General features: G+C 50.7%; 1 protein-coding gene across 1 annotated transcript; it reads left to right on the top strand.

Moving 5' to 3' along the window:
• Positions 1-739: 739 nt before the first annotated feature.
• On the top strand, positions 740-1,174 carry LOC146785781 (high mobility group protein B2-like). Its single transcript, XM_085633105.1, has one exon. The coding sequence runs from the start codon at positions 740-742 to the stop codon at positions 1,172-1,174; it is 435 nt and encodes a 144-aa protein (XP_085489231.1).
• The last annotated feature ends 13,088 nt before the right edge of the window (positions 1,175-14,262 follow it).

Genomic DNA, 14,262 nt, shown 5'->3' on the forward strand with positions numbered 1-14,262 from the left:
TGGGGGGATTCCGGTCAGCTCCTAGTCTGAAAGTTTCGGGGTGATTCGTCAAGTGGGGTCCGAGAAAAAAGGGGGGTCCCAAAACGTGTTTTCCCCATGTTATTTTCCATAGGAAACTTTAGACACGGCTACAGCTCGAACTGCTGAACTGAATTACACCAAATTTGGCAAAAGGTAGCCCTTGGTTCAGAAAGAGCCCTTTTTGTCACATGGTGTATATCCGTTCAGCAGTTCCTGAGAAATAAAAAAAATAATACGGTCCGATATCTGGGCGGAGCCTAACCTCCCGAGCAGGAGCTTGGTTCTAATTGGCTGCCAACACTTCAAACCAGGAAGTGTTGGCTGCCATCTTGTGCTCGGACCGAGGGGGAAAGAAAAGGTGAGAGAAAGAAAAGCCCCTGGGTGGGCAAAGTCCCGGGGGCATTTATTTATGTAGTTAGGGCCCGTGGGGGCTCCCGCAGCCCAGGGGACTGCCACCTCCCCGGGGCTTTATTGATTATAGAGTCTACCTTCCCACTTCGTTTGTTTTGTGTTCCCGACCCGCAGTTCCCTCATAGCCAGAGTTCTAAGCACATCAGCTTTTTTACTTAAGCTGGAGACGCTGCCTGATCGGCTCCCTGCATCCCTGCAGTCGCCATGGGTAAATCGGTGAAGTCCCGGGCGCGCATGTCTCTCTTTTCCTTCTGCGTGCAGGCCTGCAGGGTGGAGATCTGCAGGAGACACCCGGTGCACGGTGAGCATGGCCGTGCTCTCCCAGGTCTGCAGTGAGCGATGGCGTAGCACCACAGCCCGGGAGAGGGCAATCTTCGAGCACCTGGGCACAGGGCAACAAGGAGCGCTGGGAGCAAGAACGAGGGGATGCGGTGCCCGCCCGTGTCCGGCCCCCCAAGGACCCCTGCGTCCCCAAGAAGCCACCTCGTATCTGCCGCAGCTCAGGGCAGAGTGTCCCGGGTTGTCCGTCCCTGAGCAGTGCCAGAAGTGGTCCGAGCAAATTCCCAAGGCGCGGTGGCAGTTTGAGGTCAGAGTCGCCGTCCTGAAGGAGAAATACGAGGCCGAGGTTGCGGCCTATCAGAGCGGGGTCCTGGGCCAAGGGGAGACGCTTAAAAAGGGCAGCCCTGGGGAGGGCGATAAGAGTGCGGATTTGGGTGTCTGCTTAATTTGTGCCGGTGCTTAGCGGTCTAACGCATCTGCAGCTGCTCAGGAAGAGGAAACATTTTGGAATGGGATCTGAGTGCAGCCATAAAACGCACTCTGAGGTTTTACAAGGAGTGCAATGTGCGTTCAGTTATAGGTGACTGGCCATGTCCCTGCTGTACGGCAGCCATAACGCGAGGTTGATGATGGCCGTTGGTGAAAGCCCGTGTCCTGTAATAATATTTTGAGAACTTGCACTACAAATATTGGGCCAAGGCTTCTGCGCGGGGCCCATTACACAAGGGGTAATGACGGCTGTCGGCGCCATTAAAAGAATTACTGGCGCCAGTAAAGTGGCTTGCAGCAGTACGGAGACTCGCATTACTGAAGGTTTGATGGTTGTTGAAACGTGTATGGGTATGTAATGTTTCGTTCTTTTCCTGTGCAACTTAATTTTAATTCCAAGAGGGGGTTTTCACTACCCGACATCTTTACACATGTTCTCTTCCAAGGAGGGTTCCCCATCATCAACCTTGCTCTCTTGGTAGGGAGCTGTCCCATTTGCATGTCTACCTTTCGCAATGTTTACTAAAGTGATTCGCCCACCTGATTTATCTTTCGCCCTAAATTGTCAAAGCCCGTTAACATTGTCTGACACCTCTACACAGTTCTGGCTATTTAGCAAACAGCAGATTGGTTGCTATTAAGAATTGGTGCTTAAAAGCTTGAATAGTCTGCAGATGACACTTAGGAATATTGGAGAACATTACATTTATGTTTCAGAATTCTACCTATCAACTGTCCTTAACTGTTCATATCTTAAGTCTTCGGTAAATGTGCAGCATTAGTTGTTGAACAAATAGATGCGCATATGTACTATAATTCATATAGAATAACTATTTTTTACTGCAAATATAGTAAGAACAAATGGAGACGGGGACATTTATCTATCGCCCATTTGTGTTCAAGGGACACACTTGCTGGCTTCCTGTTTTAATGTTATCTATCTTCTTGCATAAGTACAGAGCTACGATTCTTTTAAGTGCTCCAGAGGGCAATAAGTGAGGAAGAAGGGCTTTGGTAAAACTGCTCGGAACCTGACCTTCTAAAGTATTTTTGCATAGCCCACAGATGTTTCATCCATGTAATTACAAAAACGTGAGCATGGTTCTACGAAATTATCATGTGTAAGACCCATATCAGGCCAAATAGCCTTGATACAGGGCCTTTATCTGGATGAGTGGTGTGTATTATTCTGGCATACGTGATTGAAAGTATTGTAAAAGTGAGATGGATAATTTTAGTAAATATGGAGCAGAATTTCACTCTAGAGATACTAAACGGGTTTGTGCTTGAGAGCCATGGAAATCACCAGTGGGCAACTACTAAATATTCTGCAGCATTGCTGTGCAATTCAGTGCTACTGTGCATTCATTGGCATTTAGATAGATAGATTACCCATTGTGGTCCCTAGGAGTGTTAACTCTCAAATTAGAATATTAATAGTGTTTAGGTTAGAAGAGATGCATGGGGCAGCTGGCAGGGTAGGCTGATGGGCCGGGGGTACTGAGGGCATGCAGGGAGGGGGGGGGGGCAGCGCGCAGCACAGTGCCATCAGATTGGGTGGGAAGGTTCGTCGCCTCACTCAGGCACAAGATGGGACAGGCCAGTGGGATGAGGGGGGAAGGTTGTCAGTCCTCCGCCCTCGAAGTGACTGGTGGTCAGGTTGCAACTCGCATAACGAGAGGATTCAAGGAGACACTGGTGTCCTTGGAAAGCGGTGCGAGGCCCAGTCTTAATTCCCTCACAGAGAGAGTCAGTCGCATATAAAGAGTCAAACCGTAACACGCGCCTGCATGAGGGTTTTAAGATTCACAATCAAAGAGCAAGACAGCAAGTACTCCAGACTGTGTGAAAGTGGGGAGTGCACTATTTAGCTTTGCCGGGGGGGGGGGGGAGGTGTGAAATGTGGCACTTTGTGCAGGCAGGGAGTGTTGGATTAATGTTTAGCAGGGTGCGTTCTAAATTTGCAAGGCGTCAGAGGCAAAACTAGAGTGAAGGAAGCAGGGCGATCAGAAGGAAAAGAAAGGGGGTGAATTGTGGGTTTTGTGCAATCGGGAGTCGGAGTAGTGCATAAAAATGTGTGAGATGATGTGTGATGGGGAAGGGTGGGCACGATCGGGTGGCTTTGGAATGTGGGGGGGTGTTGTCAATTGAAGTCAGGTATGCGCCAATACTGGGAAATATAATAGCAACAGGAGGCATGGGTGGGTGCCATTCTTGCATGGGTGGGGGATTCCTTTGCACGTGGGGTGGCGAGGGGGGAGGGAGGCATCGGTGAGTGGGGAGGGGGCTTGTCGCCTTGGAGTGCTGGTATGGCTCCAACCCGCACGCATAAGGAGAGAATTCAGGGAGCTGCTGGTGTCCCTTGTACAGCGGTTACAGGCCCAGTCTTCATGCCCTTGGCCTTTCATCCTTCTAAGACCTGTGAGAATGGTTGCAGTTCTGGGTCAGCTGTGGTACCCACGGGCGCCCGGGAGACAGAAGGAAAGGGGGGGTCAAGCACGGTGTGGGGAGGGCGGAAAGGGTGTTATGCCGGGAGAAGTGCGGAGAGTGCCAAGGGTTGTTTGTGCGGGTGGCACAGAGCAGATGGTCACCTTCCAAGGTAGCAGGGTATGGCACCTGGGGAGGGGGGATGGGACAGTTGGGGCAGAGAGTAGAAGCAGTTCCGCTGGGGTGTGAGGGGTGGGGTGGGGGAGGATGGTGGTTTAGGGTGTGGGTGCCGTTGAACAGGAGAGGGGTGGCAGAGATGCATGCTGCAGCCTGGTCCTGCAGGGGTTTGCGGCTGGGCCGTTAGGATTGACGGGTGCGCAGAGATGTGGTGCGGAGTGTTGGAGGGTAAAGAGGGGTATACAAGTGCAGTGGACAGAGGGGTATGGCTACACCCAATGTTTGGCCCGGGAGCCACCTTAAGGGCCCAGCAGTAGCACGTATGCGGGACGGCATTGCCCCCAGCTCGAGGTTCGTCCGGTAGCGGGAGTGGAGCAAGGTGTGGGAGATAGTGTAGGTTAATGGTGGGGCTGGGGTCTTGGTGCTGGCCTGGTGGTGGTGGTGGGAAGTTTGCAATTCGTGGTGGGCATGCTGGGCACGGAGGGAGACAGGATTGCAGGAGATATGTGTGAGGAGGTGCGCATCCTGGAGTTGGAGGACAGGTGTTGTGGTGCTTGCCACGGGCTTGGAGCGTGGTTGGGCATGCAAGTGCATCGGTCTGGCATGGTGGGGTTGGTTCCAGAGGGTAGGTGCGAGCGGGTTGCGGTGAAGTCTGGGGGGTTTGGCGGTGGCAAGGCAAAGGGCTAGAGGACGGGGGTGGAGCTTGAGAGGGAGTACGGTGCCGCAGGATGCTGGATGATTTTGTGAGTTGTGGAGTGGTCCATGGGGCCCGCTAGGCATTGTCAGGACGGAGGGGGTAGAGGTGGAGTTATGTGTGGCCATGTATTGGAGCCGGTCAATTTACGGTGATCCTGCGCATATGATTTGGTCATCTCGGAGTGCCACAGACCGGGTGTGTGGGCTAGAGTGATGCACGGAGGATCGGGGGGTTCGATGTGGAGTCGGAATCGAGCATGGGAGTAGGTTGAGGAGCGCGCGAGTGGGAGCAGCGGGGGGACTGCTGCGGAAGCCTCGGCTTGGGAGTGGTGTATTTGGTGGTTGGATGCAGGAGCGGAGGGGCCCTGGGTTCAGACATTGGAGCGGGGGAATAATGTTTAGATCTCGGCGTGAATCAACAACATCTTGTGATCCTGGGCAGATTATTAATCACCCACAGTATCAAAAAAGAGGAATTCGGCCTGGGGTTACTAATGAGCAAGCAGCGCCGGGTCATCCTGTACCGGAGTGTCCTAACCAAACCCTGGCCTGAACAGCCTCCGTACCTGGGACCAAGTATGGCCACCAGGTGAAAAGGCAACCCACGGGGGGAGGGGGCAGCATGCCTGTGTCCGGGACTCTGTTTTGCCTGCAGCGGGGGGCGCTGTGTCTTTAGGGCTGTGCTTGTCCACTGGGTGGGTTTTCGCCCCTTGATAATGATTCGCCAGCTTCACCTCACTCCTGGGGGCCTGAGTTTCGAGTCGCGGCCCCAACCCTCAGTCCTGTGAATATGGACTAATCTCTTAATCTCCCTGTGCATAACAAATTGAACGCGGGCGTGTGTAACTAAACTCCACGTCATTAAGTCAAGCCCGCGCCATTTAAAACTTCAGGAACACAGTGCATGGTTCACTTTCTCAGACAAGGGGTCTGTGGCTGAGCAGGCAGCAGTGCCCTCCCTGATGGTGTCATGAGTACAATTTTCAGGCCGAGCGGGGGGCTGTGTCCACCGTGGGTTGGTCGGCTTTGCCGGTGGTGGGTTAAAGGGGAGCGGTGCAGGCGGAGGGCCCGTGGCATGGTGTGCCCGGGTCCCAATAGGAGGCGAGGAGGGCGATTGTGGAAAGCAACACCGCTGCCCTGACGCCATTTAGGTCGTGCTCCATGTGCTGCTGCTCGACATTTGTCACAGTGAGAGACGGGGGAGGATAGCTCTTAGGTCAGTCACCTTTCGTGTTCTGGTGCTCCTTGACCTGCACAGCATCAGGCTTGCCCGATCAGGTGGTTTCTTGCCCCCGCTTTGCACGATTGCAACAGGGTTTGCCCATATTGGTCAGTGTGCTGCAATCCACGGCCCGCGGGGACTCATTGGGAGTGCGGGCCAGTTCCGAGCTCCCCAACGCGTTCTGTGGTCATGTTCCAGGGTACCCTCTGGAAGATTTGGGCAAGCTGCCTACCCAGACCCGGGTATGCTGGTCACGAGCGCGAACCCCCCCCCCCCCGCGGCGAGTGTGGCCTTCATCCGGGCCACATGCAACATATGTCTAGCACCAAAAGGCACAGAATAGAGCATTGCTTGTGACTCCGTCCTTGCCGCTATGCTGTTGACGCCTTCATACCCATGGATTATTGCAAGCAGTGGGCTGCCGAGGGGGAGCGGGAATGCCAGTTTCGAGCACGGTAGCCGTTCTTCATTGTGTGATTCTGCACAAATCACTCCTCTCCTCGTGAATACAACAAGATTTTCCTCCAGGGGGTGCCTTGAGTTGCGTTTGGCAGAAAGTGGGGCATAGAGGGAGGGTCAAGTGCTCCTTCCGCTGGGTTAAAGTCCATTTGCTCGGCGAACGACGAGGCAAGGCGCGCATCGGTTGCCAGGGCACTGCTAACTCGCCCTGCCAGTGATGGCAAAGAACAGTCCGATATCTGATACAAGGGTAAAAATTTAGCACCCAGACGGCGGTTGCCATGGCAATGCACTACTCGCTTTGCCAAGGGGGCTCAGCCAGTTCGTCCGATGGTTACAAGGGTAATAGTTTACCATACTTTTATTACTCACAGCCTTGCCCCTTACGGCTCTGCCATGAGGTGTGGGCGAGCTGCACGGAAGGTAAGGGCAAAGGAAATGGGAAGCGATCTGGGTCCGAGGTATTTTCACTCTCATCGGTCAATGTATAGCTTTATGATTCAGTATTTGTTTCAGTTGCATTGCTGATCACCACTCAGATGGCGTGGCGACAGCTTGTCCAGACCCAAACCTTGACTGTGCAGCAGGTGCTGGGGGTGGTCGAGAGCCACGCAGCTCAGGAATAATAGCATGCAGCCGCACATTACACCCCTATGGCAGTGCCCAGCCATTGATTTATCCCTGCTGCTCTGTGCGAGCCTTGTCAGTGAAGCGGGCAGCTGCCACAGAAGTAGAGTGGTTCGCAGAAATGCTTTCAGCAGATATAAGTTGTTGTAGGTGTGGGAACCAGTGTCAGCCTTGAATTTGTAAGGGATATGTCCTGTGTTGCCAGTATCTGCGGTAAAGATATGTCGGCTAAACACACAAATCGGCTTTCTTTTGGAACTGAGAAAAGTATTGCGATGAGCAGGGAGTGTTTGCCCTAGTCCGAGCCTTAGGATGCGCTGCGATACTGGTCAATTAAGGGAGGAGCTTACATTGGCTTTGTATCAGTCGTGAAGATTTGCATTTCCAGTCATATTTACAGCTTCATAATTTTACTATAAGGTGGAAGTTTTAAGGACCCCTTCCATGCAGCTGGTCACTTTCCTCAGTCAGTTAAATTACTAGGCCATTGCTTAGAACATGGGGTTAGGAAATCCTAACATAACTCTACACCCACCACAGGCTGTATCGGTGTGTGGGGAGAGCCGCTTGGGCGTCTGTTCTTTCATCTGCAAACGTCCAGCGCTAAGAGCCCTCCCGTTCCTGGTGCTTTGCTGCAGTGGTACGTCACCATAGGGGTTCTATGCCCTAACTGGTACATTCTCTGACAACTATGTTTTCTTCGTCTTCACTGCTTGAGTATGCTCGCGAGAAATTGTCACTGATGTTGGTGAAACAATCACTCATTACACCGAATATTACGAAAATGTCACACATAGCAATCCAAATCTCTGGCAGCTATGATCAATGTGTTGGAGCCCATATCCTCTGCCATACATATTCGAACCAGATCCTCTTATGCTACGTGGAAATGCGTCAGTTATGTCATGCGAGTCCTGGGATCAGGTCTCGGCCGCGTGCACGTGCAGCCTGTGTTCTAGTGAGCTGCAGTTCTGAATGTTTTGGCATTAAGAGTTGCCTGCGAGGGTTAGCTGATGTGGTTACTCCATAGCACAGCTGCTGTGATGCATATGAATGGCAGCACAGCAGGAGCCAAGGTCAGGATAGCTGGGTGCATCATGTGCCCTTTCCTTCTTGGAATCTAGATGGGTGAGCAGTGACTTTGGCAGAGCTCCTCGCTGCAACCAGCGCGTGATTCTAATGCGTGTTTAAATAGGCACGGCACAGCAGAAGACCTGCATAATTTCTTACATCCTCCACTGACCTCCCTATACCAGCACGCCCATCTCTCACCTCCTTTACCCCCCCCGGGCTGCACCACAAGATGAGTGTCACCCTTCCTTACCATTGGGGTCATCTTGATTAGATGGGGCTGATCTTGTGTGGGCTACAGGGGGGATATCTGTTCTTCATGAAGCAAACAAGTCAGTTGGCTTGGGAGCTCGTTCTTACAGCATCCTGGTCACAGGAAGATGGACCAGACTACACAGAGGAAGTTTGGGTGGCAGCGGCACCAAGTATGGAGAGAGCACTAGGGGGGAAACTGAGGTGCCATCATGCTTGGGTGAAAGGCTACTGGGTCACGCATTTCCCTAATTGGTATGGGGAAGGCAACCAGAGTTGCATGTTAGCGGGATGGAACGGTAGCAATTTTCAATAGTCTTTCAAGGATACCACCTCAGTGCTTATATATCGATGCAACTATTAACCTTTGACAAAGGCAATAGTAGGGATGGCGATAGGTCCAATGCTTCGGTTGTTTAAATAGAAAGACACAGAACGGAAGTGCCAGAACGGTGCAGCATACTGACATGAAAGATTACAGCCTATTTTTTATCAATGCTTAAGATAGTCTCCTCGTCCAAGCCAGAATCTTGGGGCCACTGGGTGGCTCAAACAAGTAAGTTTTAGTGTACAGATGACACATGGGCTATGGTGCAGGATATTCCCGTTTGTTTAACCTCATGACAGCCTGAGGAGGACGACTTGTACTGAAGAGAATTTACGTTGTATGCTATACTTTTCAGTTCGGGGGGATGTCTGATCTTTTCTGACATCTCTTGACCATTAACGCTCCCGCTCCCATAGAGCCGAGGGAAACAGATTGCACTCTTCTTTAGTAACACTGCGCCTAGCTGTCCCTAGGGTCCCTCTCAAGGGCAGGCATGTGAGCTGAGTGTAAAGTAGCTAGGTTTCACTAAATGAGGCAGAGGGGTCCTGCTGGATCCTGTGAATCTTAAGATTTGACATTGATGTCATTTGGTTCACTCACACTGCTATTTATGCACCCTAGGGAATGGGGACAGAGCGGCACAGTAATTTGCTGAACATGGGTGGGGGGGATATTCCCAACGCATCCAAGCTCATTCTTGCCATCCAGGGGACTGACTTGGTGAGGCACAAAGACAATTCACCAAAGGTACTGGACTGTGACACAATACAATCATTTGTATCAATTTGCCAGGGGGAGGGGCAAATTTAGTGGCTAGGTAAAGGGATTGTCCCTCTGCATTCCAGTGGGTACCTCAGGACACTTCTTGTATTTTACGAGACTGTATGCCCCACAGCTGGTCCAGCCAGGGGGTGTTGCAGTGGCTGCCATAATAGGGGGGAAGGGTCCTTAGGGTGCGGGGTACACTGGTGGGAGGACTCTGGTTGACAAAGTGCATTAGCTACCTGCATCCCAACAAAGACTTTCAATTGGGGTGCTGGGTAATGCACACGTGGGTGGTTGCACAAGTACGGCTAGACAACATCCAGTCAAAACCTGTGTCAGTCGGAGATTGTTTCCGGTCAGGCGGTCCTCCTGTTCTCGCCAACCACTTGCCTGCTTCCTGATCTTACCAACAAGTTTGGCAGAGGGCTGCTCACACCAGGGTTGGGACAGTAGCAGGGTCTCTGCAGCTATAGATCGCTTTCAGACGGTGAGGGACTGCAGGCACTGATCAAATTAAGGGCAGGCAAGATGGCATGGACACAGTTGGTCCCACTTGGTTACCCCTAGCAATCTAGGATCTAGAGCATTTGGTTTGGGGGAAGCTACATTACACCGAGCTTTCTGTTAGGCGCAATTTGAATTCATCACCTGAAGCCATCCTCTGACTCCTGGGTGTGTAGATCCCATGCGTATTCACCCCTAGCGAAAGACCACAAATCACATTCAGACGGCAGCAAAGTTATTGTCCGGTCAGATAAATGGTCCCCTATTAACTTACAGGACCCAAGGTCAAGGCTATCTAGGGTGGCCAGCACAGTAAGGGCAATGCGGCACTTAGCGTTAAACTCTGCCAGCAGCAGTATGTCCATTTGGGGGCTAGGATATTGACTCTCAGCGGGCCGCCAAGCAAGCTGGATCAAGTACCTAGGTCATGCGCATTAGGCTGAAGTGTCCAGTGGAATCACATAATGGGGGACCGCATCAGGACATGAAACTGCACAGTTTAGATTCCGATGTAATGTTGCCGCACCTGATACTGTGTACTGTGACAGGCATTTCCACAAGGCCTCTTGTTGAGACGCAACTATAGCTGGACAGGCGCTTACCTTGGGGAAGATGGTCACAAAGGTATATCAGCCTGGGGCGGCCAAGCTAGCAAGACATTTTCACACTCTTCTCTAATGGGAGCACCTTGGGGAAACAGTGGGTGGGGCTTGCTATTTGGGCAGAGGACAGGAGGTTCAAAGAGCTTTCCAGGGTCCTTTTGGCTTAGCCAAATGATCTATGCACAGGAGGATAGAGGGGATTACAATGGCCTCGCTGTTGGCATCATTGAATAACTACAAGGTACTACAGATAGGGAACATAGCAGCAACTCAGCGGATGTGTATCTCAAGAGGATCTGATACACGTGAGTGTAAGGCCTTCTTGATGCTTGGCATAACAGTCCAGTGCACTGCACAGGGGGTGAAGAATAGGCCAAGTCCCGGGTCAATTTGTTTCCTTTTGTCCTTTTGAAGAAGATGGGGTTTCACCTGTCTAAAGTGAGGGGACACGGTCATGGGAGACCTCGCGCAGGAGGGTTAACAGTGCCATGTGTAAAATCACTGAACAAAGGGGGTTTGGCTTCATCTGGCATGGTTTACTGCACCCCAAGTCCACAGAGTGTTTTGATGAAGATGGGATACACCTGTCCAGAGTGAGAATGGACTTGTTCTTGCTTGATCTGGGGGAGGCCTTGGAGTCAGCAGGTTGTAGGTAACTAGGCCGATCGTGGTGGGGGGCCCTGGGGTGATGGTGGCCACACCCAGTGCTGTGGTGGAGTTACAGGGCGATCCAGAGGCTGTAAGGTACAGAAGGGTATTCTCTGTAGGAGCACAATAAGGGTGCTAAAGCCAAATATCCCCTGGGAGGTCCACGCATTGGGCCCTGGAGGAGCGACAGCACCCTGTTAGTCCTACGGGCGGTTGTGGACCTGAGCAACAGGGGGTGGCCTGCAACGCTCCACCCCCTTTAGCTGGGGGGGCGTGAGTAAGGGGGTGGACTGGCGGTCCACCGGTGGAAGGGGCTATCCCCTCCCCCAAATCTAACAAGCACCGGTTGGCTAGGGCCACAGTGTAATTTGGCACATCAGGCTGTGAGGGGCTGCTTGCCCTGGGATCGCCCGTAGGATAACCCACCATGTTGGCATATTTGTTATGCAAATACACCTGCAGCAAGAATGTGTCTTGTCTGATTATTTTTCCAAATTATTGCTGTGGGAGGGATGGGGAGTGTTGCCGATATTGGCACTATGCTCCTGTGGCTCATCGTCCCCCGACATCTTCAGCGAGCAGCGCGCAATGGCACAGGATGATGGGAGCAAGGACCGAGCAGGGGCGCCGTGACATTGGTGCGCACAAACACCGACCATGCGGCTCTCGGTGAGCGTGGGAGCAGAAGCACAGAGGCCAGTGGGGTGCTGGGTCTTGTGACAGTAGACTAATCATCAGTGAATGCAAGTGTGGTGTCTGGCACATTACAATAGCCGACATGCAATCTCTCTGACATAAGGAGGTCACTACAAGGAGGTGTGAAGGCGATAGTTCCTTTGGGAACCTTGGCACATGGGGATGGCATATGGCACCAAGCAGTTAAAAATAACTCCGTAACCAGTCGCAACAAACGCTGTCAGGTTAGACGTTAGCAGATGCCATGCATGAGGAGCGGGGTGAACAGTGGCTGCTAGTGACATTTGAAAGTTCAGAATGAGTTCACTGTGGTGAGTGAGTGAGCTCGACCGCCATCATAAGGGGGACTCAGCTGCAGGGTGGGCAAATGGTGCATTTTCAAGCAAATTTGGAAAAACAATATTAATAATGCAATTGTGAAAGTGGAGTTATAAGATCAATAAAGAGATTTTATATGATAATGACGTAGGCAGCTGCTTATTCAGTATAACCAGAGAACTGCATAACATACTTTGAGATAACAATGCATTGAGTACCTCACATATTTCTTTATTTATTGAGATATGGCATACAGGGTAAAGCTGGCTGGTTGGGGCTATATCAGCCAAGGTAATGGGGCTCGGGAGCACAAGGTTATTACAGCAGATAATAGTGGGGGCTAAGGGGGAAGAGAGGAGGTTTAAATTATGTGGCAGGGTTGCTTAAATTATGCAGCAACAAAAGCCACAATTATGCGGTATAATGCAGCACAATTTGGTGCCAGGGAGGATAAACAGGCCCAAGTCATTGGCCATACACAGCCTCCCTCGTAGAGCACAGGGTATTAACAAAGGTATTAAGCTATGCTGCGGTGATGAAGCAGTGTTTCCCCACAAGGCCAAGAAGCAGGGGGCAGTGATTATAAGATGGAGGTATAGACTCATACAAATTATAGCCATAGGCACCGCGCCAAATACCAGTTAAGGGAATACAGTAGGGCAGTGTCCTTGGATTGGGAGGAGGTTCATTCTGGCCCCTTCGGCCTTGGGCGAGAGTGTGCAAGGCTCTTTGCCAGGGGTTCGGGGTGGGGGGGTTGGGAGAATGGTGCACTCCTAATACTTTCTTCCCCCTTCCCCAGCATGCCTCCACCAATGCCGGATGGGTCTGGGGGGATTCAGGTATAGGGGGCATTTGGTAAACAGTTAGTAAGGAGGATAGTGCTGTTGATGGTGACCTCAGCTAGGCCTACCAGTGCAAGGGGTTCACCCTTCTCTGCACAGAGTCCTCAGACCAATAGGAAGAAGTTGGCACAGAAACTGGAATAGAAAATACAGAGTTTAATAAAACCTCATGAGGTGGAACCACATTCATACAGCACCCTGTGGTGCTGAATGAATGAGGCACACTGAGTAGAAGAACCATGGGTATTTTATACCCACACAGGGGCTCAAAAAAGAGGGCGGTACAAGCATACATAGGAGAATTACATACATATATGGTCATACATAAATGCACAGTCAACAGTAAAGGAGGAGCTAGCAGTTGCTGACTCTGGTAGAAACAACCTGACAGCTACAGACTAAAAACAGATGTATGGACAGTTAGATTCTTCTGCACATGTGCAGAGTAGCAGAGTCTAAGTATAGCCAGTCCTTTAAACAGAGCACAAGGTTAAACAAAATGGCTGCCAGAAATACAAAATGGATTCCACAAAATTGACAAGATAGCCTCTAAATACCAGATGTATTCCGCTAATGCTAATCCAATTGCAGGCAATTTACAACAGACGGCCCTTTTAGCATTAGCTGAAGACATCTCCCATAATCCAGTAGGAAAACAAAAAATATGCACATTAATTTTTAATTTTTTTTCCTTTTTCCATAAATTTATCAATATCCTAATTCATTGCTAGGTGGGCATTTCCCATTCTAAATATTGTTAAGCTGGTATGTATAAGTTATAAGCAGGAGTACAAAGGGAACAGAGCAGTGGGTCATACTGATAGCAGGAGAGATTAATTACTATTATCAGAAACAGAACTATTAGCTTTCTAGTCCTAAGCAAATCCTAGAACCATCCAGTAAAAACATTTTCAAGGCTCCTATGCATTTCAGTGACCATCAATTTCAATATCAAAATAGTCAACAGCACATATCTAATAAAAACATTTTCACTAGACTTTTCAAGTGTTTCCTTTATGAGGGCTAGAGTATTAATCATTAATAAGGAAATGTAATATTTTTTAACTGCTCAGATGAACTTTTCTCTCATAGAATAAACATTATTCCCAATACAAACATTAAAGCAGTCAGACATATTATTACAAAAATGATCCTGGATCCAGGGGACCAGGAGGACCACACAGGACCATGAGAATTAGGACGAAGAGCTGCAAAGGGTTGCTCCTCCTCAAAAATGGGACGACCAATGGGGTACATTTTCAACAAAAAAGAAAAATAAGTCCTTGGGAAATTAAAGCCGCTGTACAACCAACCCGAGGGGAGTCTTCTCCCTGTGTCCGTTTGAGCCTCACAGGCAGGCTCTTGTTGTTCCCACGGTGGAGCTGCACAACTCGCAACTCAGGAATCACGGCCCAGTTTCAAGGGAAA

The sequence above is a fragment of the Triturus cristatus genome, chromosome 11, assembly GCF_964204655.1.
Source record: "Triturus cristatus chromosome 11, aTriCri1.1, whole genome shotgun sequence".
In the NCBI taxonomy this organism is placed as follows: domain Eukaryota; kingdom Metazoa; phylum Chordata; class Amphibia; order Caudata; family Salamandridae; genus Triturus; species Triturus cristatus.

Coding starts and splice junctions, on each gene's coding strand:
- LOC146785781 (XM_085633105.1), top strand. CDS start 740: ATGGCCGTGCTCTCCCAGGTCTGCAGTGAGCGATGGCGTAGCACCACA.